We start from the raw sequence: 27,993 nt of genomic DNA, 5'->3' as shown, positions 1-27,993 counted from the left end.
AGTGTTGGGGTTTTTATGCAATAAAAGAAACAACGAAAGGGCAAATACGGAAACCGAGAGTAATCGGGACAAGCGTATTCGTCGAACTCAGATATAATGTAAACCTCTCCTCAATTCTCACTCTCTTTCCACATCCTGTCTCTCTCTCTATACTTGCGTTCTTTCGACTCCACGGCGCAGATCCGAGGAGTTGGTAAACCCTAGCTCTTCATCAGAACAACGCAACAGGAAGCTGTCTTTCTCTATCTACTCCGATCATCACCAATCTATCTCTCTCATCATTCGCAGGTCTGTTCTCTTCTTCTCCAATGAATATTTTCTTCAGTAACTGTTTCCCATCTATACCTATCTTATACTGTTCAAATACTTTTTTTTTTTTTTGCATTATTGATTTAAGGGTCGATCGTAGTATAATTTTATTATGTATACCTATACATAATGTGATTTGATGATATTGATCTCTTTTTTTTTTTTTTTTTTTTTTTTTGGGTTTTGTTGTGTATTGTGTGATTCTGGTTTTGTGTAGCCCTTTACTGATTACTGACAGATGAAAAAGTGAGGATTATAAAAGGAAAGAAACGAAAAAATGGATCTTTATTGATTTATTTTGTTTTGGGAAACAATATAATTTACTTGGTTTGCCATTGAATCACTGAAAGTTCATTCCTTTAACAAATGGAATTTGTTAAAATTCGAAGCATACCAAATCTTGTGCTGCAGTTAAATTATATTATGTTTGGCTTTGGTTGATCGATTTGTGAAGCAATCTCGCTCAACGTTCAAATATATTCGTGTGTCTATGTGTTTGGGAATACATGACATAGAGAACTAAAATATTTTCTATACAAACACTTGATTTTCCAAACACACATGATATAGAGAACTAAAATATTTTCCAGCACACATGATATAGAGAACTAAAATCTTTTCTATACAAACATGTGATTAGAATGTCAAATTCACTAATTCCTTTGATGATAAGTTTCTCACTTGTGATATGTTATTCTCTAGTAGTTGTTTGGATAATTTGTGAGTTTAACATGTGTACTGTACTGATGTTTGCTGAGGTTAGACCTAATATGCATCTTAGCTGGTGCTGTATGGTCCCGTTATCATTCTGCAAAAAAAAATGTGCATGTTTATATGTTCATTTTCTTACTTGTTCTCGTGTATTTTCTAAATTGTTATTCTTTTGAGACCTATATTAATGACCTAGTGGCCTTTTCAAACGGCATAGGGCCTAGGCATTGAGAGAGCCGTATTTGGAAGAACCTGGGGAGTACATAACTCATCATGTTAGATAGAGGTCTTGAGTAAAAACTTCTTAGGGGTAAATGCCATTTGTCAAATGGTGCTCATTCAATGCATGGGGTAAATGGTTGGATGGGTGTGGGATTAGTCCCTGAGACCTTTTATATTTTAAAAAAGAAATTCCGGTGAAATGTTTTTCTTATTTTTTTCTGAATTGCTTTCAGGGATTTTAAAACATCATTTTAAAGTTAAACTGTAATCACTGTCATGCTACATAGCCTTCCCGCTTTTTATGTCTCAGTCAACTTTGGGGGAGAGGGTAAAGCGGCTCCTAGCTGTGGAGGATTTATGTCCTGGTTATCTGATGGCCATCTGCCCCAAAGCATGTCTGCCCCATATACCGAAACAAAAGTTAATTCTTGTACTTTGCTTTGTATGGTTTTCAAGTTTGGCTTTTCTGTGACATTTTCCTAGAAATGGGAAGTTTCTTTGGATTGATACATCATCTTTCTCATATGTGTTTGTGTGTAAAAGAGAAAAGTCAAATGATTGTGTTTGTGTGATTTGATATTGATCTCTTTGTTTGTGTGTGTGTGTGATTTTGGTTTTAATAACCCTCTGCTGACTACAGACTGATGAAAAAAATGAGGATTAGAAAAAGAAATAAACAAAAAATTGAATTTTTGTTTTGTTTTGGAAAATGATAGAATTTACTTGGTTTGCTATTGAATCGCTGAAAGTTCAAATAAATGGAATTTATTAAATTTTCAAAGTGTACCAAATCTCTCTCTGCAACTGAATTATATTCTGTTTAGCTTTGGTTGATTGATTTGTGAAGCAATCCGACTGTTCAGATATGTTTAGGTTTTGGAAAAAAACAACAGAATTTACTTGGTTTTCTATTGAATCACTGAAAGGTCATAGCTTTAATGGATGGAATTTATTAAATTTTCAAAGCGTACCAGATATCACACTGCAGTTAAATTATATTCCGTGTAGCTTTGGTTGATTGTTTTGTAAAGCAATCTGAATGTTCAAATACGCGTGTGCGTGTGGGAATACATGATATATAGAACTAAAATCTTATTTATAGAAGCATGTTATCGGAATGTCAAATTCACCTATTCATTCGATGATAAGGTTGTCACTTGTGATATACTATTCTCTAGAAGTAGCTGTTTGGATAATTGGTGAGTTTAATATGTATGTGTACTGCGCTGATGATTGCTGAGGGGAGACCTAATATGCATGTTTTAGCTGGTGCTGTACACGTGACCTGGTGATCCCTCCCCTTTCCGAAGAGCTGTCAGGCCATGTGAGTGAAGCGAGTAACAGCGGGCATTAACTAAATCATACTTTCATTTGAAAAAATGTGCATATTTATATTCTCATTTTTTTTTTCCCCCTTTATGTAATCATGTATTTCTTAAATTTTAATTCTCGAGACCCATATTAATGACCTGTTGGCCTATTCAAACAGCATTGACATTGCGAGGGCTGTATCAGGTTAGAAAGGTCTTGAATAAAAATTTCTTAGGGGTTAATGTCATTGGTCAAGTGGTGCTCAGGCAATGCATAGGGTAAAGAGTAAATGGTTGGATGGGTTTGGGATTAGACCCAGTGATATTTTATATTTTAAAACAGAAATTCTGGTTTGAAGTTTTCTGAATTGCTGTCACATCATTTTAAACTTTAGATGTAATCATTGTCATGCTACATAACATTTCCTCTTTCTATTCCTTAAGTGTGCAGTAATATTCTTCCTATGTCGTATATCAGTTGCAAGTGCTTGACTTGTCTCAGTCAACTTTGGGGGAGGGGGTAAAGCGACTTCTAGTTGTGGAGGATTTATGTCCTGGTTATCTGATGGTCGTTTGCCTCACAGCACGTCTTCCCCGTATACTGAAACAGAAGTTAATGCTTGTACTCCACTTTGTATGGCTTACAAGTTTGGCTCTTCTGTGACATATTCCTAGAAAGGAGAAGTTACGCCGTTGCCATCTCTTGTGACCCCGCCATAATCCTAATTCCTTCCCTCCCGCCTCGCTGGTCCTCCAAATCCCTCTCTCTGGATTTATACATCAAGTTGTTACATCATCTTTCTCTTCTGTGTTTGTGTGTAAAAGAGAAAAATTCAAATGATTGAACCACTCATCAAGATTCTTCCCTCTTTTGGGGTGGTATTTTCTTGTTTCTTTTCGTGTGGGGGTGGGGGTTAGTTCCTGTGGAATTCTGGATTGTGAATTTCTTTGTTAATTTTGTGAACAAAGAACTGATTATGTAAATAAGTTTGTTTTAGATGGTTCGATGTCGTAGTAAAATGTGAAAGTATTTTGCTTTTTGTCTCTCTAAGGGCCTTAGTATTAATTTTTATATATGTTTTTCGGGTTCCAGTTATGGCAGGTTTAGCACCAGAAGGATCACAATTTGATGCTAAACAATATGATACCAAAATGAGTGAATTGTAAGTCCCTCGATTACCTGCTTTGGCTTTATTAGATGATTCTTTATGCTTATCCCTTTTAACGGTGATAAATTGATTGATGTAGGCTTTCATCTGATGGACAAGATTTCTTCACATCATATGATGAGGTTTATGACAGTTTTGATGCAATGGGCTTGCAAGAGAACCTCCTTAGGGGCATCTATGCTTACGGTAATTATTCTGAAGCTGTTTTACAACTTCAAAGGTGTGATACTGAAAATTTTTCTTGTTTTGGACCAGTTCATGGGACATATGTCCGATAAGATGACTAACCACCTTGGTAAGGGTTTCAAAGCTGTTTTACAACTTTGAAGTTGTGTTGCTGAAACCTGTTTTTGCTTAGCCAGTTTATGGTTCTTATTTGTGCTGAAGTGGCCCTTAACCACTGATAGTTTGTTTTGGAACTGGTTATTGAAATTTTCCTATATCCTCCATTTTCTAAATCATATTTTGGTTCTGTATGGTGTTTTCCCTCCCCTCTATATTTAATTCCAAAGGCTTACCAACATTTGTAGGCTAAGCAGCGCTTTACTTCATTGTTTAGTTTACAATGTGCAACATTATGAAATATGGTCTTCTCATCCTTTTTGATGTTCTAGTATAGTGTTCTTTTTCTAAGATATGCTGAATATTGGCTTCCATATTGTTGTTGAAGGTTTTGAGAAGCCCTCAGCAATCCAGCAAAGGGGAATTGTTCCATTCTGCAAGGGCCTTGATGTTATTCAGCAAGCTCAGTCTGGAACTGGAAAAACAGCAACCTTCTGCTCTGGAATCTTGCAGCAACTTGATTATGGTGTGGTCCAATGCCAGTCATTGGTTTTGGCACCCACTCGAGAGCTTGCACAACAAATTGAGAAGGTTATGCGAGCACTTGGTGATTATCTTGGTGTGAAGGTTCATGCTTGTGTTGGTGGAACCAGTGTTCGTGAGGATCAACGCATTCTTTCAAGTGGTGTTCACGTTGTTGTTGGCACCCCTGGTCGTGTGTTTGACATGTTGCGGAGACAGTCACTTCGACCTGATTATATTAGGATGTTCGTATTGGACGAGGCTGATGAAATGCTTTCACGTGGTTTCAAGGATCAGGTATTTTGCATTAATCTTTATTGTTTCATTGATTGTAAAATGACGTATACATAGTATATAATATGTTTTTGTATATATAAATGTATGAATGCTTGTATATATGTATGTCTTTGCATGGATGGGCGTATCTTGGTCAAGTACATCAGTTTGCTGTTATAAGTTGAGTGCCTGTATGTTTGATGCATTCCCTGCTAGATATCTTGTTGGCAATATTAATTCATTTTTGGTAGATTAATAAATCTCCTAGCAAGACGTGAAGCCCTCATAAGTCAGCTTCTTAAGAGTTCTTTAATTCATTAATTACCATTTCCGATGAGTTTATGTGAAGCTTTTTAAACTTCATGGTAACTTTGTGTGAAATTACTCCCCTTTCAATCTTGAATTGGGAGTGGATATGGACCAGATTAAATGTAGTCAACAAAGAAACCAAGTCTAGTTGAAATTGAAGGACAATTTTATAATAATACTAGAACTAAATAACTATTTAACACAAACTCTTAAACAACATGAATTCCTTACTCTTTACTTTTTTAAAAAATTTTATTTTTAATTTAACACAAACTCTATTTAACAAATTCTTAAACAAAATGAATTCCTTTAATTCTATTTAAACTAATAACTAATTCTGCTTGACTATGCATGGTGTGGATGAATTTCTTTCTCACTGGTGAGCAAGGGATCATTTTTGTGTATATATAGAGTTCAATCAAATTGTCTATTTCAATTGGATTTTTTATTTTATTTTTTATACTTTGGCAAGAAATACACACCCATTTTACCCCTATGTTGTAGGTTGGTAATGATCCTGGGGAGGAGAAATTTTCCTTGGTATCACTAAAGATTAAGCATGAGAACTTTTTCAAAAGCATTTGGTGCTTCCATTTTGTGACCCATTTGGTGCACCAATTCATTGGCTATGACCAATAGCAGGATTAATTAAGAACAATCTATAATGTTGGACTCTTTTTTAGTTAATTTTGATTGTTATGCAGCTGTGATTATTAACTTCTTTCCCCTCCCCAGACCCAAAACCACCACCACCAACAGATTAATCAAGGATACAATGAGAATTACCTTTTGAGTTCTTAAACAAGTTTGAAGTTGATCAATGGTGCTTCGGTTAGAGAGATTTTGCAACAAATGGTAAACCCTAGAGGTGAGGTGATATTAGAGGTTATTTTAATTTTTATGCCTTCATGTTTGATTTTCAAACTGATAATTGTAAGTGGAAGTGTGAAAAATAAATGGTTCTATAAATTTTTATTTATTATGATATAACAAATGCATATCTATGAAGTCTCTTTAAATAAAATAACCTCTAATATCTCCTCACCTCTAGGGTTTACCATTTGGTGCAACATCCCCGTCATGGAAGAATCCCAGCTGCATAACAATCAAAATTCAATAAAAAAGGATGCAACACTATAGATTGGTTAAGATTTTGTTTTGTTTAAGAATTTGTTAAATAGGGGTTTGTGTTAAATTTTTTTTAGAAAAGAGTATGAACATTAAACATTGTGGCTTGAATTTTCAGCAAATATTAGGGTTTTATTTGCCATTCTCATCTTTGGGATGAGAGCCATTTTCTTTCTAAACTGAACTGTGGTATAGAATAAACTCAATTATATTGAAATGGCGTAAAAAGTATCACGAAGCATCTTCTGGCTCACATGTTAATCTCCTCTATAGTCTATGGCCCTTTGCTGAAGAACATTAGATGAAGCAGGAAACTGAGAAACATTGTGGCTATAGGCTAAGAAGCATGGAAATGGATACGCGACACGGATACGGCGACACGACAAATCCAAAAAAATTAGGACACGAACACGGTGGGGGGATACGACAAATAATAAATATATTCTTTATAGATATGATGTACTATGTTGTACTTTAAGAAATTAAGAGTAATATTAATTTTTACCACCTCATAATGAAAAAAAAAATTGTGTTTTGCTGGGTGAGAAAAAAGAATGATAGAAAGACGGTTAAGAAAGAAAAAAAACACAAAGAAACAAAGAGGATTAGGGTTTTGTTAGAATACGAACTAGGCCTTGGTTAAAAATAAAGGTAAGAATTCATAGAAGAGAAAAAAAAGTTCATGGGGAATAGAGAAAAAAGAAACGCAAAAAGAAATTTATTGTGAAAGGACAAAAAGAAGTATCTAGGAGAAGAAGAGAGATAGAGAGACCATCCACCGGTAGTGAAGCTTGGTTAGTGGGAGAACAAGAGAGTCAAAGATGATCATGCAAGAGTTCGAACCTTGAACTAAAATATAAGGATAAATATCTAATTATTTTAATATAAAATTGTTTTATAAAACAACTTTTTAAGTAATTATGTAATTACCACCATATTGCTGAAAGTTAGTAAACAAATCCTAATATTTATACTTCCAATTCAAACTTGTTTCCAAAATTTTCTTAAAAATCTCCAAGAATGGGACACGTGTGTCGGACACGCATCCGTGTCAAACGTGTGTGCAAGGCGTGTTTGGATAGTCAAGAAATTGTAAAATATTCGGGCACGTTTTTTGGTGTGTCCGACACGTGTTGAGGTGTGTCCGGTGCGTGTTGGTGTCCAATACTGATTCTTTGCCCTTTTAGGCATGTCCGTGCATCCTAGGCTATAGGCCATATGCTATAGAGGAGATTACCGTGTGATCTAAAAAATGCTTAGCGATACCCCATTTCAGTATAGTTAAGTTTATTCTATACAAATTAGAGAGAGACTACTTAGAGAATGAAAATGGCTCTCATCCAAAGATGAGAACGCCTCTCCTCTCTTTAATGAAAATGGCAAATAAAACCCTATTTTCTGCTGAAAATTCAATCCACAATGTTTGTCAGTTTCCTGCTTCATCTAATGTTCTTCATCTTGTTTAAGAGTGTGTTGAATAGTTATTTAGTTCTACTGTAGGAATATAGTTGATATAGATTTGTTAGCGGAAGGAATATTGATATAACTAAATGACATGAATTTTTTATTTATTTTTATATAAAAAAAAATGTACTGAAACTCGATTAATGTACTGAAACTCTTTGTACTTTTTAATAATTTATTTTTTATTTTTTTATGTATTGGATTTATACTTCCAGAAGAACAATAGTGTGTACTAAAATAATGGTAATTTTAAAAGCTTGCGGGATAAAGAAAAATCTTCTTTATTTTTAGTTGGAACTACCAATGATTTTATTGTTCTGCACCTTGTCTTCCTTAGAAAACAAATCCTATATGGGATATGATTTACTTGCTTTGTAATTTTGTTGTAGGGGATAACATTTTTTAAAGTTATTTGGACAAGATCATATGAACCCTTTATTATTTTATGCATATAATGGTTGTTCCTTTTAAATTCAAAGAGTATGAAGGTTATGTTGACCATGTATAAGCACATAAAATTTTACCTTCCATGGCAATCTGTATAAAATTTTATATTGACAATGGATGATTATGTTTGCAATGATGCTCTTCTGCTTGCTTGGTTGTTTGTTGATAAGTTTTGTTGCCTTGATCAATTGTTTAAAGTTCTTTCTTTTTCTTGAATTGATTTAATTGAGCTTTGATTTTTTGGTAGGCTTCTGATAGTTTTTGTTCTAATATTTATTTTTTGTGCTGTCAGATCTACGACATTTTCCAGCTGCTGCCATCTAAAGTCCAAGTTGGGGTCTTCTCTGCCACAATGCCACCCGAGGCACTTGAGATCACAAGGAAGTTTATGAACAAGCCTGTGAGGATCCTGGTGAAGCGTGATGAACTCACTCTTGAAGGTATTAAGCAGTTTTATGTTAACGTTGAAAAGGAAGAATGGAAGCTTGAAACACTCTGTGATCTGTATGAGACCCTGGCGATCACCCAGAGTGTCATATTCGTGAACACCAGGCGCAAGGTTGATTGGCTTACAGACAAAATGCGAAGCCGTGACCACACAGTCTCTGCTACTCATGGAGACATGGATCAGAATACCCGGGATATAATTATGCGGGAATTTCGCTCCGGCTCCTCTCGTGTTCTCATCACCACTGACCTTTTGGCCCGTGGTATCGATGTGCAGCAAGTCTCCCTTGTCATAAACTTTGATCTGCCAACTCAGCCAGAAAACTACCTCCATCGTATAGGACGTAGTGGACGGTTTGGAAGAAAAGGTGTTGCCATTAACTTTGTGACTAGGGAAGACGAGAGAATGCTGTTTGACATTCAGAAGTTCTACAATGTGGTTGTTGAAGAGCTGCCTTCGAATGTTGCTGATCTCCTGTGATGAGTTTTTTACTAGGTTCACTGAGGTAAGGGGGTTTCTTATATGCAAGTATTAGTTAAATATTTTTTTTCGTTTCGTTCTTGTTTAGCTTCTTAAATTAATGTTGCAAAACATCTGACCATCTAATGATGTGTCCTGCACATTTGCAATTGGGTGTGTGATTGTCGAGTTACCCATTTTCAGTTTGATGGGCATATAGTATTGCAAGTTTTGTTGCAGGTAGGATTTTGTGTTGTATGTCTTTTTTGGATTTTTTGGGTTTAATTATCAAAGAGATTGTAGTTTGGATTTATTTCTTTATATTTTAATGCTTTTTAATTTTCAAGGATAAGGTGATCCATTATAAAATGGGATAAAGATTTTTTTTTCATTTACTCCACTTTTATGTTATAGTTGGTCTGTCATAGCCTCATTTATTAAAAGCTGCAATGACTTCTAATTTGGAGGTTGGCACCATAAAATCATATTTTTGTGAGTGCAGGAAGTGAAAATGTGCACACACACACATATTATATATATGCGTGTTCTCAACAGCAGTGTTTATGACCCAAATGGTGTGATTTGATTTCTATAGCTGGTTCTTGTGGAAAAGTTCTATTTATGCTCTAAAATGCTTCATGTTCATTAGGGTTAGCAAAGAAGCTTTAGGAAGTGAAATGGCATGAGCTCTCCCTTGAGGAGCCCCTAAGATGTCAACTGATTATTGATCGATTTACTTTTGATAAATTAAATATTTTCTTTCATTTCTAAGGAGGCCTGAAAGGCTAAAACCATAGAACATGGTGAAAACTTGTAATTTTACATTGCAATTGAATCTGATACATTTGATGGCAATGTAAAAAGAAATGAGCACAGGTAGGTATTGCCTGAATTTTTGATAGAGAATGAGGATGGCATTTGAAACATGTTTTTGAATAATTTTATTCCAATAGTATTTGTGCACAAAGGAGTTACATTTAGTTGTCATTTTTTGTTATAGGTGGTGTAAATAAAAGGTCTAGTCCAGGTGCCATTGCGGTTTGGGAAGAGTCAAATGTGGCAGGGTCTGTGAGAGTTGTGGGGTTTGGGAATCGGCAGATGTGAATGTAATTCTGCATGATTTTGATTATCAGTTGGGGCACTGGTGTATAGGTTGGGGCTACCAAATCATTTGCATTGTGTGTATGGTATTTTCTCTTTCATGCATCGATGTTGTGAATTTGTAGAGATGTGAAATATTACCAGCATATAAATGTTGAGTAGATCGAGTTGTTGTCAGATGCAACCTATGTTTGTTACTCTTATCGTGTTCTTGACAGTAGGAATTTATCTCCAGATGGACGGTGTTGTGGGGTTTGGAGAGGCTGTATTTGTAATTCGAACCGTGACTTCCAGTTTACAATGGAGCAACTGTACCCCCTCCAGGTGTAAATAGTGTTCTGTCCCTGCCCCAGCACTTCGTAAATGAATAAAATTTGCATGATTTGCTGCTATGCTTGCTTGTGCCTGTGGGCGGATTGTGTTTGCCCTATGTTTGTAAAGCATTTTGTGTGGGAAAATTTAAAGCAAAGAAAGTTTTCAAATACTCGAGAACACTGAAGAAGATGCTAAAGGTGTGGTTCCAAGTTGTTATAGGACTTGGCATAGCAATGCCAACGAGGAAAATCCACAGCTCATAACAGACTTTTCACTTCCCATCATTTTCTTTCATTTTCAAACCAGTTTCAATAAAGATTGTTAGTGAATGCTGTTTAAGAACAGTATTTTACCGGTACAGAAGCTCATTCTCTCACCCTCTCTCTTCTCCAAATATATACACATATATACAACTATATCTATATATCGTCTTATTAGCGGCCTTACCTAGTTAGCAGCTGGTAGTTCAGATCACATACTTTTGTATAAATTCAGGTAATTGGCTCTTTGATGAAGAGCTCTATGATTAGGCGGATTGTCACTTGGTACTAAGAATGACAACGGGACGGAGTTGGGGTAGGAGACCCCTTCTCCGTTCCTTGTTCGTTTGATATAGCATTTTCCATCCAAATCCAAAATCGGCCAAAATCGTTTAGTAAGAGACTCCTCATACTGAAATTCTCTCTCCCTATACCCACCCCACTCATTTATTATTTTTAAAAGATCATATTTAGTATTTTGTTAATATATTAATTAAGGAGATGCAACATGGGAAATGTGAGAAATCAACATAAAGCCAAAAGTAAATAAAATTTATGGCAGTTTTGTTAAAAAGAAGGGCTATTTCCTGCCTCCACTAAAAACTCCCCCTCACGTTGTGAAAATGGATCATCTCCAACGAAATTTCTCTCTCGAACTTTGCACAGTTATTAATTATGCGAAATTCTAATAGACAGTCCGAGAAAAAGGGAATAGAACAAGACGAAAATTCAATAGGGGATTTTGCCATTCCTATCCAAACCCTAGTTGAAGTAGTAAACGAATTTGATGGTTCAGATTTGAGAAGCTAGATTTGGTCAACGGTCCAACCTAACTTTTGCGACTGGTGGTCCCATTTTCGATCTGCCATATTTCCTCCATGGTCCCCACCTTCATAAAAAACAAACGATGCTCTCCGTATAATATTAGGTTGCCGAGGCATTGGGTGGTAAAATTTATTTCTTTGTATTGGTGTGACATTACCCTCACCGCATTTTTTCGAAGATTTGTTGGTCCAATTCACAGCACAATATTTTTCAGTTCTTCTGCATATATATATCTATATATATATATATATATATATAATGTGTGTGGTTACATCAAAACCAGCACCATTATTATAAACATGGGATCATCACATTCATAACTGATTTTTATCATTAAATGCTTGATAAAAAAACGACGAGTGTTCGAGCTTGTTAGAGAGGTAATCCTGTGAGATCTTGGATTCTCTCTTCAATCTGTCACTTTATTCTGTATGCATTATATATCTCTTCGATTTATCATATTATCAAGTGTCAAGTCTTTGCCTATTGCATAGCTTGTGTAATAATTTTACTTATAATGATTTTTTTTTTCTTTTGATTTTTTGTTTTTGAATATTGGTTGCACATATATTGTGTTGTACTAACAATTTATGTGCAGAGAGGCACGTGATGTGTTTGTGTACGTATACTTATTTTTTGAAACGTGACATCAAATATTGCTTTGCAAAATGAAAAATCAAACTAAATAACCAAATTCTAAGAAGAGTGTTGTTTTAGTACATCTTCAATAGGGAGAGTTGCACAGTTAATATGTGTTCTGAATATATATATATATATATATATAATGAAATAAAATGGTAATTGATAGCTACATTTTCATGCGGCATGTAGCTACCAATGACCATTTCGTATAATTAAGACCCTCGTGCAACTCCACAAGTATGAAAATACAACCAAAACCACATTATATAAATCCTTTAAAGAACCAAAAGAATAAAGATCACTCAACCCCCAACTTGAGCTGTCCCCCAATTCATTAAAATCAGTAATTACCCCAAAATAAAGCAAACCCATCAAACATTTTCCCCTTTCCTCACTCAGACAAACACACACACACACACACACACACACACACACACACACAATACACACACACTTTGTCATGGAGAATTTCAGATCCAAGTCATGCAGGGAAGATAGGATGCAGATAGGGAGCTACTACGGAGGAGGTAGGTCAGCTCCACCCAACATGCATGATCTCAGGAGTTACAGCACCAATTCTTATGTCTCATCACCTCATATTATGGGCAAGGAGGTGAAGATGAAGAAAGTGAAGAGCAGTGTTGGATCTTCATCGTCTTCAAAGAGTTGGAGCTTCAATGATGCAGAGTTGCAGAGGAAGAAGAGGGTTGCAGGCTATAAGGTGTATGGAGTGGAGGGTAAGATGAAGGGCTCACTCAGGAAGAGCTTCAGGTGGATCAAGGACACCTACACCCATGTGGTCTATGGATGGTGGGATTAATTAATTAATTAATTACTTGGTATTGCTAATTTATTTATGTTGATTTCATGTGTTTGATTCTGTTCCTGTGTTTATGAATCTTGAGCCTTACATAATCAGAAATTCTGTAACTATGATCTTCTGTGAATTGGAGTTGTGGAATGATATGTTCTTCTCTTCATGATATTGGATATATATATATTAATGATATTAATGTGTTTTTATTTGTAAGTGTTTGATCTTGTGAAACTTTGTGATTTGTTTTCTATGAAGTTTTGAAAAGTTAGTGCCAATTGTGGGAATAATTCTTTTTGGAAATGGGCATTGGATCTCATTTATTTTTTTTATAACAATCAATTCAGTCCTTTTTTTGGACTTTTTGTTTATGTAATACTGGTTTCAAAATGAAAGAACACATTAATTCTTCTCATTTGGTAGATATTTTATAAAATTTAGTATGATGAAGCTTCAGCTGTCTCTCTCTCTCACTGTGTGTGTATTTGGATATCGATCCCTCCTGTACAGTGGACTCTGTGCAACACACTACGTGACAATGCAACTGTTATATCACGAAATGCAATCAGACCCGTGTAATAAAAATATGCTATACACATTTAAATCCAAAATACACAATACTCGCGCAGCTATTATATCATGTTACAACACTGCAACATAATTAAATTGAGCATTTAACATATTTACGTAGTTCTTGCATTAGAAATTTAAGATTATATTATTACGTCATTCTAGCATTAGCAGAGGACATGAAGGAGAATATATACGAAGTTTACGGGACACATCCTAACCGTCCGTTCTTACGCGATACAATACTAACGGCTATCTACTCCCAGAGAAGATATGATTTTGTATTTATTTATACTTTATTGCCGCCATGTTCTCTCTCAGTAACCAACTGTATTAATTGACCTTCAAAGAAGGAAACCTTGGAATGTGTGAAGGAGGATGTTAATAGGGAATTTAGTACCAGTACAAAGTTATATATTTGTTATATGTTATGTGATTAAAGTTAAATCCATTCTTGATCTTTGCACTAGTGCTACAACTTTATGTCTTTTCTCAACCTAGTTTGACTTTATATATGTAACAATTCATTGATGAGTGTATTCTATTTAGTTTTATATTTGAAAATTACAACAGGTTTGAATTATAATTTGTTTGAGTATCGAAATGGTTTACTTGTTTGGCGGAATAGTCTAATCAATGAAATTTTTATACACGTGATGAAGTGGACAAGTTTAAGTATAACTTTTATCCATTATATTAAAGAAATGAAAGCTCTTCAATAATATAAATAGGTTAGAAAAATCGACCTAAAAATTATATATATAATATTTTTTTTCTTTGTTCGTCTCATAAAAAAGTGTCATTTTAAAAAAATCGTGACTCTTATAAATTGAACTGTCACGATTCTCAAAACATGACACTTTTGGAGACGAAGGTAGCATATATATACCAACGTCAAGTTGTGGATCTTTTTCTTACGTACTTCATCAGTTAGTTGTTTTAACTGTCAAAAAAAAAGTTGTGGGTTGTGGCTATTCTAACAATAAGGTTATTTTATTATAGAATTTTTAATTATAAAAACAATCTCTTAACATACAAGAATAAGATTACATATATTTCATGCTCTCTTATAAAAAGTGTCACTTTTAGAGAATTGTGACTTTTATAAATTGAACTGTCACGATTCCCGAAACATGACATTTTTGGAGATGGAAGTAGCATGTATATACTTTTTAACTGTCAAAAAAAAAAAAAAGTTGTGGGTTGTGGCTGTTTCAACAATAAGGTTATTTTATTGTAGAATTTTTAATTATAAAACCAATCTCCCAACATACAAGAATAAAATTACATATATTTTATGTTCTCCCGACCTGCAATGAAGAAAGTCTTGTATACTAATTTTTTTTTTCTTTTCAAGTTTGATTAATAAATTGAAAGATGCTGGACAACGAAAATTATACAATGTCTTGTCAATAGTTGAAGTTGATAAATATCCAGCATAATCAACTTTACATAAAAATTATATAAGCCTACTTTTTTTTTTTTTTCGGAAGTTCATATAAGCCTACTTGTTTATAAGGACTTCTTATTGATTTTAAATAATCAACTGAACTTTACTTGGTAATAAAAAAAAAATCCAAAAAATAAAAAGAACCACCGAACTTGACTTGTGTGATTTCATTTGACCAATCATTAAAATTGAGAGAATTTTTTGTGGTCTAAAATTTAGGTCTACAAGGTACAACCCTAAATAAATTTGAGAGGACAATCATATATATATCAGATCAGTGGGGCAGTAGTTGGAATTGTAGGGTATTATCACTAATTATATACTATAAGTGGAAAGGGGCTTGTAATCAACTCAGTACTAATACACCACTTGGGTTGGTCAAAACTTTAATTATTGATCCATTTGCTTTCATCATTTTTCTGTGTTTTTTGTTTTGTTTTGTTTTGTTTACACTTTTCCTATTATTGTTTTTCTTCTCCCAAATCCCTATAATATATTGGCTTAAAGTGACTTGCAATCACTTCTTTCTACATCCAAATTATAGATATTTATCATCTTCAACTATTGACAAGACATTACATATTTTTTTCGTGAGATCAACAACTATACTTTACATGAGGTGATTTTTACTCTTTTATTGTGTGTTGAACCGTTTATTTAGATAAGATTTTAATTCTAATAGGTAAACTATTTATCAATTGATAGGTTTATGGTCTCAACTTCCAAAGTCCCAATATTCTTTCGTTGACTATTACCCTATTGAATTATTATTTTTTTCTTATTTCATTTTTAAGATGCCAATTCGATGTTATCGAGAATATTGGTTTAGAGATTTTTCATTATATATCTTAGTTTTAGAGATTTTTCATTATATGTATTGATTTAGTGTTTTTAATTCTTATTATCGAATATAGCTTTAGAGATTTTTTTATTATATATCATAGATTTAGAGATTTTTCATTATATGAATTGATTTAGCGTTTTTAATTCTTATTAGAGAATCACGAGATAGAAATGATTTTTTTTTTTTTATCAAAACCAACCATATCATTCAAATAAGAGAGAGAATACATTTAGGGAGTATAGCGTTTAACAACCACTGAGACCATACACGTCACTCTAGATCACCACATTTGGCTTTAAGAGCCTTTTTACTTAGAAATGATTCACTTACACAATTTTGAAGAAAAACACAATAGTGAGTAATGCTACAATGATGTCCACGTCATGACAGTTATTATGAGCTTTCCGTCTATTTCATGATACTTATATTATTAAATTTAATACGACAAAGCTTCAACGATGCGTGTTTTTGGATCTACATCCCCTCTTGTTTATGGGGATTTTGTACAATCCAGTGTCACATTTGCACTAGGGCTACAACTTTTTGCCTACCTGATGGACCAGTGCTGATGATAGATATTTCTCCTTCTTTGAAAAGGCCACCTATTTTGACTTTAAATATCTAACAATTATAGTTTTATATTTGAAAATGACTTCAATTTTGAATAATAACTTGAAAATTGGTAAACAATGGTCTCACTATGCCTACTATAATACTACTAGTTTGTTTATAAGAACTTCTTATATCATGAGCTTTTCACTCTGGTTTTATTTGACCAATCATTATAATTTAGAGATTTATTTATTTATTAATTTTTTTTTTTTTTTTTTTTTAAGGACTTCTTACGCAGTACTATTGCTACTGCATCCAACGGCTCCCAACACACTACGCATCCGACAACTCGTAACACTATGTGCTCACTTAGATTGGGCAATGTGCTGGGATCGGATACGTATTGCATCCGACAACTCCCAACGCCATGTGCATTGATTGGGAGCTGTTTAATACAATACAATCTAACTTGCAATCACATTTTTGTACAATCAAATGGATGTGTCAATGAAATTAATGCGCTTTATGTATAACCAATGACAAAACACTTGCAACCTTTAATGCTTGTAAGAAAAAAAAAATTGATAAAAATTCTTTACCAAACAAAATAAAAAATTCGATCCAACATTATAACATAAAGGTGTCGGTGAGTCGGATCTTACTCCACTATTAATTGCTATGCAGAAGGTACATGAATGGCCATTGACTTAGACGTTTACCACCTTAAATATCCATTGTTATGCAGAAGGTCCCAGCCTCCTAGAGTACAAGATATTCTTCTATGGACAACTAGAGATATGGTATACCATTATATATATTCTTTTTATGATATATTTTGAATTAGCATTTTCATTTCTAACTAGAGAGAATCACACTATAGAAATGTTTCACAGTACTGGTTGGCTATGGTATATTTTACAAAATTGAAAGAAAAAATATTTAATAAAAAGGGGAATTAAAAGAGAAAACATAACACCACCGAATTTAATGTGAATTTTCAAGCTATGCCACACATTATCATGACAAATGAAGCTCCAAAGATCCACACACACACACACACACACACACAGACCTTCCAATTCCCATCAGCAGCATGTTAAAAAAAGAACAAGTCATAGTGTAGGTGCAACAAACACTGATGCTTAAATTTAATAATATTCATATTCAGTGTTATAGAAATTAAAATGAACCAGGAAACTCAATACAATGGGATCTAATTATCGAGTGTTTAAAAACCAAGAAAGATGGGAAATGTTGTAAAAGAAAGCGGGAAAAAGAAAATGTAAAGAGAACAGCTCGACGCGCATTGACAAAGCTTCACCAGGTGAGTTTTAGTTTGGATTTCGAACCTTTGAAATGCCGGGATCTCTTCCATTTATGTAGTAGTTTTTAGTGTGATGACAACTTCCAACTTGTACCACCTCAACTTTCAGGTAGTTGAAGCTTTCCTCGAAAAAGAAAAAAAGAAAAAGAAAAAAAGAGTACACACAACAGATTCCACACCAAGTGCATGGCAAAATATACCATTCTAATTTTTACAGTGGACGAGGGCCAGAGAGAGACAAAAACTAATAATGCAGCCTCTCATCATTGTCAAAATGCAGGCCCTCAATTCCCTTGAGGGTGGATTCGAAGTTCTTTATCTTCGAGGTGCTTCTACTAGAATTGTGCTTATGATCTGATGATATGACCGGTGAACTTCTTTGTGCTGTGCTAGAAACCTTGTTCGACATGCCTGGGCTTGCACCAGTGGCAAGGAGGCGAGAGGGATCAGAATCAGTGCCAACAATCACAGGGTCACGACTGCTCGAGATAGCAGGTCGCCTTGAAGATCCACTTGACCGCAACATATTAGAACCAGATAACTGCACAAACCCAAGCACAGGTAACAAACTTACCGAAATGCAGCAATAGCATTATTCAAGGACAACAACTGATGTACCTTTATCCTATGCATTAGACAATACTATATGACCAGGGTTGACATTCAATTTTTCAAAAAAGACTGTTCTACGAAGGCAGCTCCAATTCGGCTGAAAGCCAGAACACAAAGCTGCTGAGTTTAATATGACTCACAATCTTTGAATTAGAAGTATCAAGTATTTGGTCATTCGGACAAAATTCCACCTAACTGTCCACAACTAAAATTTTCACGCAGATTATCATGCACATACTCAAGGTTGGATCGGCAATCCAGTAATGCATGCATATATTCTATAAGAGAAGTTACAAAAAGATACTGACTGCAAGAAAGCTAATTCAAAGCAGATCTTCCTAATACAAGGCTAGGGCTAATTGTTCAACCAAGTTCTTCCCAATTCCATTCAATTGAATCTAGTGCAGTCTGGCAAATAGAATCTATCAAAACTGCCATGTCTAAGCTGAAAGTTGAACATATTCTAAACCATAGTATCATTGTGTGATCATTATGATCCACGAGGCTTGCTGATAACATGCTAACGCTAATAATGAGGAATTTAAAAGGTTCTCAAGCATTCACAAATTACAATAGTGACTATTGGCATGCAACCTCAGACTTCCTTACATGAAAAAAATACTGCATAGGTTAAAGGGCTGCAGTAATTGCGATCAAAAAGGTAAAATTCAAAGTTGACAAGCTTAGATGTAAAATTCAACAATTAATAACCTATGTAAGGAAACCCTCTCTTAGGGAATTTTCTACATCAAATATGCCAACAAATATGGACGTTTGGCATAATTTTTTAGCACAGCCCTGAGTCAAATTCACTTAGAATATTATACCACCATGTCTGGCATCACATTCATGTCATCATCAAGAGCACAAACACAAGTACAAAATCCAGTGTTAATTAGATAAAACCAACTCAACTCATTTTGCATAGACCTAACAAAGCACATTTATGTCGGGCAGGTTCATCGGGATCGGTTTTTCTTAACAATAACTTTAATAACTAAGGGTAGGTCAACCCATGAATGGAGATAGGTGACATCCACGAATCTTGTGACAATAAATATAAGAATAGAATATGTCAAACTCACCACACCATCTTTGGTCATGGCTGAATCATTTGCAACTGGACTTTTCTGTTTAGAAGTTCCAGCATTTACAAGTGGTCCAGAGTTTCTACCACGAGTGGCATTTGCTGAAGACCAACCAGCAGGCCTACCATCTTCACCACCTACAAGATATTCATAGTATATACCATATTCAACTCTTGAGCATATAGAAGTAAATCAGGACACTGGGATAAGATCGATATTTGTTAGAAAAAAAACAACCCATGGACAAACAAGAGACTAGCTCATTGAATAAGTAACAGATTTGATACAAGATCTGCATTGTCTATGACAAAACCAGCAGTGTCGTGAAGAAAAACCAATTGTGTGCATTATCCACACACAACTAATAATGTTAGACATAGAAATATGTATTAGTTTCAAGGAAGTTTTGCCTATGCAGTTGAATTTGACTCAATAGTAACTTGAATTAAAGGATATGGAAGGAACTACCTGATTGTCTCTCAACATTGGTAGCAGGAGCCAACCCAGAACTTGTTCCAGCACCAGTATCCTGTCCAAAGTATTGTATTATACAAAGCACTTGCCATCAAGGGGCCAAAAGAAACTAATCATACTATGTAACTTACAAGAGCACGAGATGGAGGATTGGCAAGCTGTGATTGCTGATATTTCAAAATCGTCCAATCAAATACATAATCAAACTGAAAACCTGAAGCAAGGGGCATTTGTTTTGTTAAAAGGATAACTCTGAAATCAAAATCATAACTAATAACTGCTGTCCGCTGACATTTGCATGCATAACCTAAGAACAATAGAATGAACAAGAAAATCAAACCTTCACGAATAAAAAGGTCGCGGAAAATTCTCTTCAGGTAAGCATAATCTGGTTTATTATCAAACCGCAATGAACGGCAGTAATGGAAGTAGGATGCAAATTCTGTAGGGTAACCCCGACATAAGGCCTGAGGAAGAGAGTGAATTTTCCAGTCAGTTTCATGCTACTTAATATATACCAATGGCTTCAAAACACCCGAATAAAAGGATTACCTCAATAGAGGTTGAAACTTTCTTTTCACTGATCTTTTCATACTTCTGCTTCTTGTTTCCTGCTTTCAGTCCCTGCCAAGGAAGACTACAAAATATATGTGGCGGTAACTAAACAACTACACAATAGAAAAATGATAAAATAATAATAATAATAATAATAAAGTTAAGCAGGAATAAGTACCTTCCTCTTAAGAAATACATAAGAACGTAACCAAGTGATTCTAAATCATCCCTCCGGCTTTGTTCTAAATAACAAAGAAACAAGATTGAGGGTACAAACTACCTAAAAAATCAACACTTGACCAAAAATTGCTTATTTACATAAGAAGACACGATTAAAATAGCAGTAAACTCAATAAGCATACCAATTCCAAGATGAGTATTCATGCTTGCATATCTTGCAGTACCCGTCAAATTCTTATTTTCTCTGCATTTTACATGACAAAATCATATATTAAAGAAAAAAAAATCAGAAATTGGGATTTTTTCGTAAATTGACTTCAACAAGTAATTTAATAACCCCTAAGAAAAAGAAAAAGAAAAAATTCCAGGTAAAGAGGATGACTGGACAATGCTTCGAAATCCAATATCACCAGAAGAAAGAAAACAAGATGATCAAGCGCAATCAGAACAAGTAACATTAATGGTGAAACTGGCAAAATTTATATGCCTAACATGTGCAGAGTCCAAAGCTGCCTTGAGATAATATTGGATACACAAATTTAATAAATAATGGATTACACCTGGCCTCGTGCACACAAGCACAGAAACTTAAAATTCAGGAGAAAGTGAGGACACAAAGGAAAAATGGAAAAGAATGAAAATAAAATTTAACTTATTGATGGGTAAGCAAGTGGTTAATTAGATGTGACCTATAGGGAAATAGTCCACCAGTACCAAATACAAAAATCACATGTAAGAATGACTTCTAATAAAAAATAAAAAATCCATCATTCTAATCCTCAACTTGTGCATATGCTTATTCCCATTGCCATATAATTCATTCAAAGTTAAAGTATAACTATATTGTGTAATCTATAACAAATTCGATCAGAAATGTAAACAAATAGGGCTGTGACTACTTTCATGACTACACTACAATTCAACATAGGCAATAACAGCTTACTTCAGTAGCATTGGATCTTCCTACGGGGTACACCTTACCCTTACTGACCAGTAAACGAACATAACCTAGAAATTTGTAGCAGAGTAGTTGGGTGCATTACAACTTACAAAGCAACCAGAATAAAAGGGACTATAGGTTTCTTGCAGCAGCGGAATACATATAAATCTAGTCCAGAAATTAAAAGAAAAATATGGAGCAGATGCTCAACATTTTTTTCAATACTTCAGAGGACCACAACTAGCAGAACTCATTCTTGGTGCACAGGACATCAACAAGAGCAAGGAATACATTAATTGAAAAAAAAAAAAAGAAAAAAAAAAAGGAACCAAAAGACAGGAATAACAATCTGTCACTCCATGCCATAAACATCAAGAGACTAAGTGTAACAAGGGTCATTTGTCCCACATCAGAATCGGATGGGAAAGTAATTGGGTATAAATGGGTGCGTATGCAGCACTACCCAATAGTTCGAACTTTTGGGTAAATGGGTAAGCGCCCACCCATTACAGTTGGTGTCAGAGCCAGACCCAGTCCTTGATCCGGTGTCACGTCAAGCACCCGGCCCAAATGGCGTCCGGGTGAGCACCCTGGGTAGGCAGGATGGCCCGAGCCGCAACGAAGGCGTTGCGAGTTTGGGTGGGAGAAAATGTAATAAGGGTCGTTTGTCTCACATCGGAATCGGATAAGAAAGTGATTGGATATAAATGGGTGAGTAGGTAGCACTACTCAATAGTTCGAGCTTTTCGGTAAATGGGCAAGCGCCCACCCGTTACACCAAGTAATGTTAGGGGAAAAAAAAAAGTATTATGGCAAAGAGCCATATAGAACACATATTAATATTGGTTCAGATGTATGAAATAGCTGATCAGCTCCAAGCCTATGCAATGTCAAATCCAACAAATATAAGCATTGAGAAAACTCCCCATTGAACAGTTCTAAAGAGCTCACCTATAAGGAATATGCTGATGGGTTGAGGAGTCTCTATACTTCTTAGCCAGGCCAAAGTCAATGATGTAAACCTACACACATTACATAGCAAATAAGAAAATTGCGCAGCTCCTGAAAGCAAATAAGAAACTAAACGTACAAAAAGAATTTCAATCCAAAACCTGATTTGCACGCCTCCCTAAACCCATAAGGAAGTTATCTGGCTTAATATCTCGATGCAGGAATGATTTGGAATGCACAAACTCAACCCGATTGATCTGAAAGAATAAGTTTGCCCAAAAAAATTAAACATAGCTATGGTAATTGTTATAAGAGTATGGATGCAGTTAAAGAAATCTTACCATCTGATCTGCAAGCATAAGAACAGTTTTCAAGGACAGCTTCCTACTACAAAAGTTAAACAGATCTTCAAGACTAGGTCCAAGTAAATCCATCACAAGAACATTATAGTCTCCTTCAACCCCAAACCATCTCAGATTTGGAATTCCAGCTACCAAAATTGGAAAAAATTGCCAACTGATAAGGATGCAAACTTATAAACATTATAGCTAGCAAAATAAATATATAAAAAAAAAAAAGAAAAAAAAGAAAAAAGAAAAAAGAAAAGAAAATAAGGCTGAAAAGTGGGATAATGAGAAAAGTTCATTACTTCCTCCTTGTAGTAATTTATACAATTTTGATTCATACAGCAATTGGGGATGCTTTGTCTTGATGTTTTCCTGTTTATAAGAAAAAAGAATAAAATAAACTCATTAATTAAAGACATTCACTGTCATACAAAATTCTGGCAGGAGGTATTGGAAAGCAAATCAAGAAAGCAACACAATTCAATAAATTAATACATAAGGTCATTTAATTCGAACCAAATAAATTGGCCCTCTTTAGAAATAGTATAAAAGACTAGCAGTAGAGGCTGTAATCTAGATTTGAGCTACTTGTGCCAATGTTATCACGCATCAACGAGAACTGTTTAGTGTTATTATCTATGGTGAAAAAGTGAGCCATACGAGATTAATAGGGAATGAGAATGCATCACTGCATGAATAATGAGATCAACATTTTGACTCAAATCCACTCCACTCAACTAGCCTCAATTACAACTACTCTGGAGATCATTTCTTAACTGATGCAACATATCCACCACCGAGAAAAAGCAATAAATTTTGTGATCAGTGACCCAAGTCGTAAATTTCTGCAATTTACCTTCTCATTTAACCAAACACACCTCGATTTCAAGTAAGCATGATGGTATACCCATAATTGCAAATACAACCTTGATGACAGACTCTCTAATCAGCTAGAATTTCCAAGTCCACCACGAGAAGTAAGCATATGGATGCAACTATGTCACAAAGACTTTTGAGTCTGATTTTGAAATAAACTGTCTACCAGAGAGATCAACTTAAAACAAGGGCCCATTGCTCCAAGCAATCACAAACAGATTAAGCCCTAAAGCAATGGGGTTACAAGTTCAAGGCCACTTAAAGCAAATTATACCAAGCATTAGGTATTGCCCAGTCCACCTCATTCAGTGCCCTTATTAGGAAACAAAAAATCCCCTCCAATTTTCAAGCTAAATATTCTAAACATATCACATCAACCAATTATAACCCTCACACATCTATTTATACATGGAATTTGTCTGTGTGTCAATGTGCACAACGTTGAGTACATGTAAATGCTTGTTGGGTGTAAAAGAGTTCACATTTTTTACTTAAGGAGTAAATAATTTACAAAATACAAAATTGACGGCAATTTGCAAACAAGAAAAAAAAAATCAAAACTTCTTATACGGATAATAAAGCACAAACAGAAGTCAACAATTGAAATACACTAAGAGGAACCACTCACAAGTTTAATAGCAACCTCTTCGTTTGTCTGGATATTAGTACCTGCAAAATTGTACAAAAATAAAATTAAGCACAGTTTCAAAAAATGAGAACAATGAATTGAGTGAATCGGGAACAAACCAAGATAGATCTCTCCGAACGACCCGCTACCGATCTTCCGGCCAAGCCGAAACTTATTACCGACACGAGGCTCCATCAAGAAGTCCCAAATTCAAAGACCAAACAGAAAATAAAAAACCCTAGCTACCAATTCAACGCTTGACTCAATTTTCCTCGCTAAAAAATGAATAAATAAATCGACAATCGAACTGTCCAAACCCTTGACCAACTCGTCCAATACGATAATCAGAAATCGACGGTGGATAGAGCTTGTGGCCTCACAGAATTTCACGAAAAGATTTCGTTGATCAAATGAAGAGAGATATGATATGGTTGGGGAATTGTGGATATAGTGTTGAGAGGATCAATGGGAAAGGTAAATAGATGAAAAAGTAGCAAATTTTGAGATCTTCTCTCTCTAGAAGTTTAGTTGAATTGGATGGAAGTTTAGGTTGCAGAGTTAGAGAGAGAAAGAGGAGGAGGAGGAGAAGAAAGGAGAGGCATCATGATATCTTCACTCACTCGCGCTTTGATATAATCGAAGCAGACTTCACACACACATATTTGTATATATGTGTGTGTATATATATATATAAACGCACGCATATACAATTACTGTATTTTCTTTTTCCTTTTTCTAATTTTTTCTTTTTTGTTTTATATCAAATATTGCTACTCCATTTAATTTTTTTTAGTTTTCTTTTACTTTTTTATATACACATAAAATTAAATTAAAGTTTTTTTTTTCTATTTTTTTTTGGTTTTAAATCAAATATTACTGTATTTTCTTAATTAGTATTTTCTTTTTTGGGTTTTAAATCAAATATTAGAACCTCTTATTGTAATTATAATCCCTTAATTACGTTTTTCTATAAACAGGTGTTCGAATTGGCATTTTTGGGCAGCATATCCGTTTAGTTTTGTATCTAACTAATTTGTTTGACTTTTAACAATGTAGATTAGATTTATTAAATTTATTCAATTAACCAGTCATTGTTATGTGAATTGCATGTTTCGTGTAAAATTAATTTGCTAGGAAAGTTCTTGATAGAATTTTGACTTCCATTTCAGATTTTATTTGAAGGGACTTGGTCTTAGGAAGGAAGGAAGTTGGTAGAGAAGAGGAAATAGAAAGAGAAAATATGACGGTGGAAGTAAGTTATTTTTCTCTCTTCACATATTTGTATTTCTTTAAATATGGATAAAAAATACAAAGGCAGAAATGCAAAACTATTATGAATATTATTAAATTACAAGAGTTTTCTTATAATTAACACTTTCTCATAATTTAAGTTAACAATTATATTCTTAATAAATCATGAATAATAGCAAAGAGTTGAATTGAAAAAGAAAAAAAAAAGTGATTGAGTGAAATTGCCGATGATGTATCAACGAATAATTGGCATAGTGAAGATTGTGAGGTATACAAATTTACCCAATCTACACGATAGAAGTTTTATTTTCCTTGACTACGTGATAGAAGTTGAAAGAGATGAAAAAAGAAAAGGAAAGAAAAAGAAAAGGAAAGAAATATATGATAGCAAAAATATTCCATTTTTATTCTTATTTATAATTATAAATCACTCTCACAGAGGAACAGGTAGCCTTAAAAATATATATATAAATTATATATATTGTGCGTATATATCATGGTTTGCCGTATAGTCCAATAAGCAACTCGTATCGGTCAGTTTACATTGACTTTGTCCGAATCGGTTACACCGCTACCGTGACGGATAGTGCAAAGCATACATACACGCACACGCGCGCTCGCGCACACATATATATATTTTGAGAGAAAGAAAAGTTATTTAAAATTCAACGTAGGATTGAACTTTGAAGCCAAATAGAAGTTAATAAAAGTTTTTCCCCTTTTTCAACAATATTTTTTTAAATAAAGTTATGTAAAATTTTGCTTAACATTATTATTATTTTGTTGGGTAGAGAACTAATCAAGAAGATAATATAAAAAGAGAAAGATAATGATACTAGAAATAAGTTAGAACTTTTTAAGGGGACATGTAATTATTATATTGTCCCCTTCAAAAATTACAAAGTTACCCTTCCAACTTTAAATATATATATAATCAAGTTCGAATTTTTTTAAAATTTGAAGGTTATTTGATTGAAAGATTGAAATATGTTGTTTAAACTTGATAAGTGACAAGTATTTTGGGACAATCCAAAAAAAAAAAAATAGACAATTATTATGGAAAGAATGGAGTATATTTATTACTTAAAAAAAGTGTGTAGCTTACAGAAAGTCCAATTTAAGAAATTTATTGACTTTGTTAATCGTGCTTCTAAACCAAACGGACCATTAATATTGCAGCTTTTTTTTTGCTAGATCACTGCCCATTGTTATTAATGTTGCAGCTTTTATCAAAAGAAGAAGGGAGAGTTAGGATATATTTTGTTTATTAAGACTGCTTTAAAAAACAAAATTAGAAAACAATAATAAATTATTTGATTGATAATATAATTTTAAATTTTTTATACCGAAACACAATTAAAATAAGACTTAGCTTTATAAAACAACATATATTTTTTTCAATTCTCACAAAACTCTTTTCTTTTTTATTTTTACTTTTTATTCTTTTTTCCCTCAGCAAAAAAACCCACTCACACATGACACATCCCCCACGTTGCCTCTTAAAAAAACTTAAACCCTCAACCTTCAACTTCAGAATGTGAAAAAGTACTGTATAATTACTTTTAAACATAAATAAAATATATTCACTCTTTTTTCCAATTAAAATAAAGTAACCCTAGGCTCTATGGAATCCAAACTTTTTTTACTTGCACTTTCAAAAAGTAAAAACCCTTGAAATATACAAAAATGTCAATAAAGAAGATAAAAGAAAAAGTTAAAGAGGCAAATATAGTGTAAATGGGAAAAATACTATTGAGGTTTGGAAGTGTTGCTGGATGATGGTGCATCTTAGCTCACAAATTTTATTTTTTTTAATTTTTTTTAGTTGGGACTCACACACACACTGTCTCCACTGAAGTTCGAATCCCTGATCTCCCTTTGGAAAGTAAAAGCCTTATACCGGCCACATGCCTGTTAATATCTCACAAAATTCTTTAATAGAATAATAACAACTAAAATAATGCGTGAAGAGGGGGTGAGAAAGTATTTTAATGTCAATATATAAAAATAAAGAAAAAATACAAAGTTGTACTAATTACCGTGGTATTAAATTAACGAACCATGCTATAAAATTTTGGAAGGGTGTGATTGAACAAAGAGTCAAAAGACTAAGATGGTAGATGGGAAGTCTAGAAAATAAATGAGTAACAATAGCATAATTGACACAACAAAAGACATGTTTGATCTATGTGTGACTATAGTTAGAATAATTGTGGAGGAAATAAGTGAATTTTCAGTTATGATAAGTTTACATCGAGGATCGATACTAAGCCCTTCTATGGTGTATGTTATTTGGCAACGAAGAAGTGCCAATTTGAAGGTTTAGAGGGAAGCTTTA

General features: G+C 34.1%; 3 protein-coding genes and 1 non-coding gene across 5 annotated transcripts; 3 read left to right on the top strand and 1 right to left on the bottom strand.

Annotated features, from left to right (window-relative positions):
• Nucleotides 1–113: 113 nt before the first annotated feature.
• On the top strand, nucleotides 114–9,447 carry LOC132287119 (eukaryotic initiation factor 4A-8-like). The gene is made up of 5 exons (XM_059789625.1): nucleotides 114–288; nucleotides 3,646–3,715; nucleotides 3,801–3,907; nucleotides 4,392–4,822; nucleotides 8,442–9,447. The coding sequence occupies exons 2-5, from the start codon at nucleotides 3,648–3,650 to the stop codon at nucleotides 9,075–9,077; spliced, it is 1,242 nt and encodes a 413-aa protein (XP_059645608.1). The 5' UTR covers nucleotides 114–288; nucleotides 3,646–3,647; the 3' UTR covers nucleotides 9,078–9,447.
• LOC132287580 (small nucleolar RNA snoR98) lies at nucleotides 3,124–3,221 on the top strand. Its single transcript, XR_009473079.1, has one exon. It is a non-coding gene; the product is annotated as a small nucleolar RNA snoR98 (small nucleolar RNA).
• Nucleotides 9,448–12,452: 3,005 nt separating the features above from the next.
• On the top strand, nucleotides 12,453–13,182 carry LOC132287120 (uncharacterized). Its single transcript, XM_059789626.1, has one exon. It carries the CDS (start codon nucleotides 12,660–12,662, stop codon nucleotides 13,017–13,019), a length of 360 nt encoding a protein of 119 aa, XP_059645609.1. The 5' UTR covers nucleotides 12,453–12,659; the 3' UTR covers nucleotides 13,020–13,182.
• Nucleotides 13,183–17,549: 4,367 nt separating this feature from the next.
• LOC132281390 (casein kinase 1-like protein 2) lies at nucleotides 17,550–25,071 on the bottom strand. Of its 2 annotated transcripts, XM_059783098.1 has the most exons (14): nucleotides 24,524–25,071; nucleotides 24,405–24,445; nucleotides 23,203–23,272; nucleotides 22,895–23,043; nucleotides 22,715–22,810; nucleotides 22,554–22,624; nucleotides 20,845–20,906; nucleotides 20,661–20,724; nucleotides 20,480–20,564; nucleotides 20,268–20,394; nucleotides 20,059–20,141; nucleotides 19,922–19,982; nucleotides 19,451–19,590; nucleotides 17,550–18,294 (listed from the first exon to the last, which is right to left on the bottom strand). In XM_059783098.1, the coding sequence occupies exons 1-14, from the start codon at nucleotides 24,597–24,599 to the stop codon at nucleotides 17,998–18,000; spliced, it is 1,422 nt and encodes a 473-aa protein (XP_059639081.1). In that variant the 5' UTR covers nucleotides 24,600–25,071; the 3' UTR covers nucleotides 17,550–17,997. The 2 variants fall into 2 exon arrangements, with proteins under 2 accessions (XP_059639081.1, XP_059639082.1); XM_059783099.1 differs by lacking the exon at nucleotides 24,524–25,071 and having other exon boundaries at nucleotides 22,895–23,069.
• Nucleotides 25,072–27,993: the final 2,922 nt, after the last annotated feature.

Source organism: Cornus florida, unplaced genomic scaffold (genome assembly GCF_030987335.1).
Source record: "Cornus florida cultivar Cherokee Brave unplaced genomic scaffold, ASM3098733v1 CherokeeBrave_3.0.0_Hap2_Chr11, whole genome shotgun sequence".
Classification (NCBI taxonomy): Eukaryota; Viridiplantae; Streptophyta; class Magnoliopsida; order Cornales; family Cornaceae; genus Cornus; species Cornus florida.
This window is presented reverse-complemented; position numbering and strand designations above follow the sequence as displayed.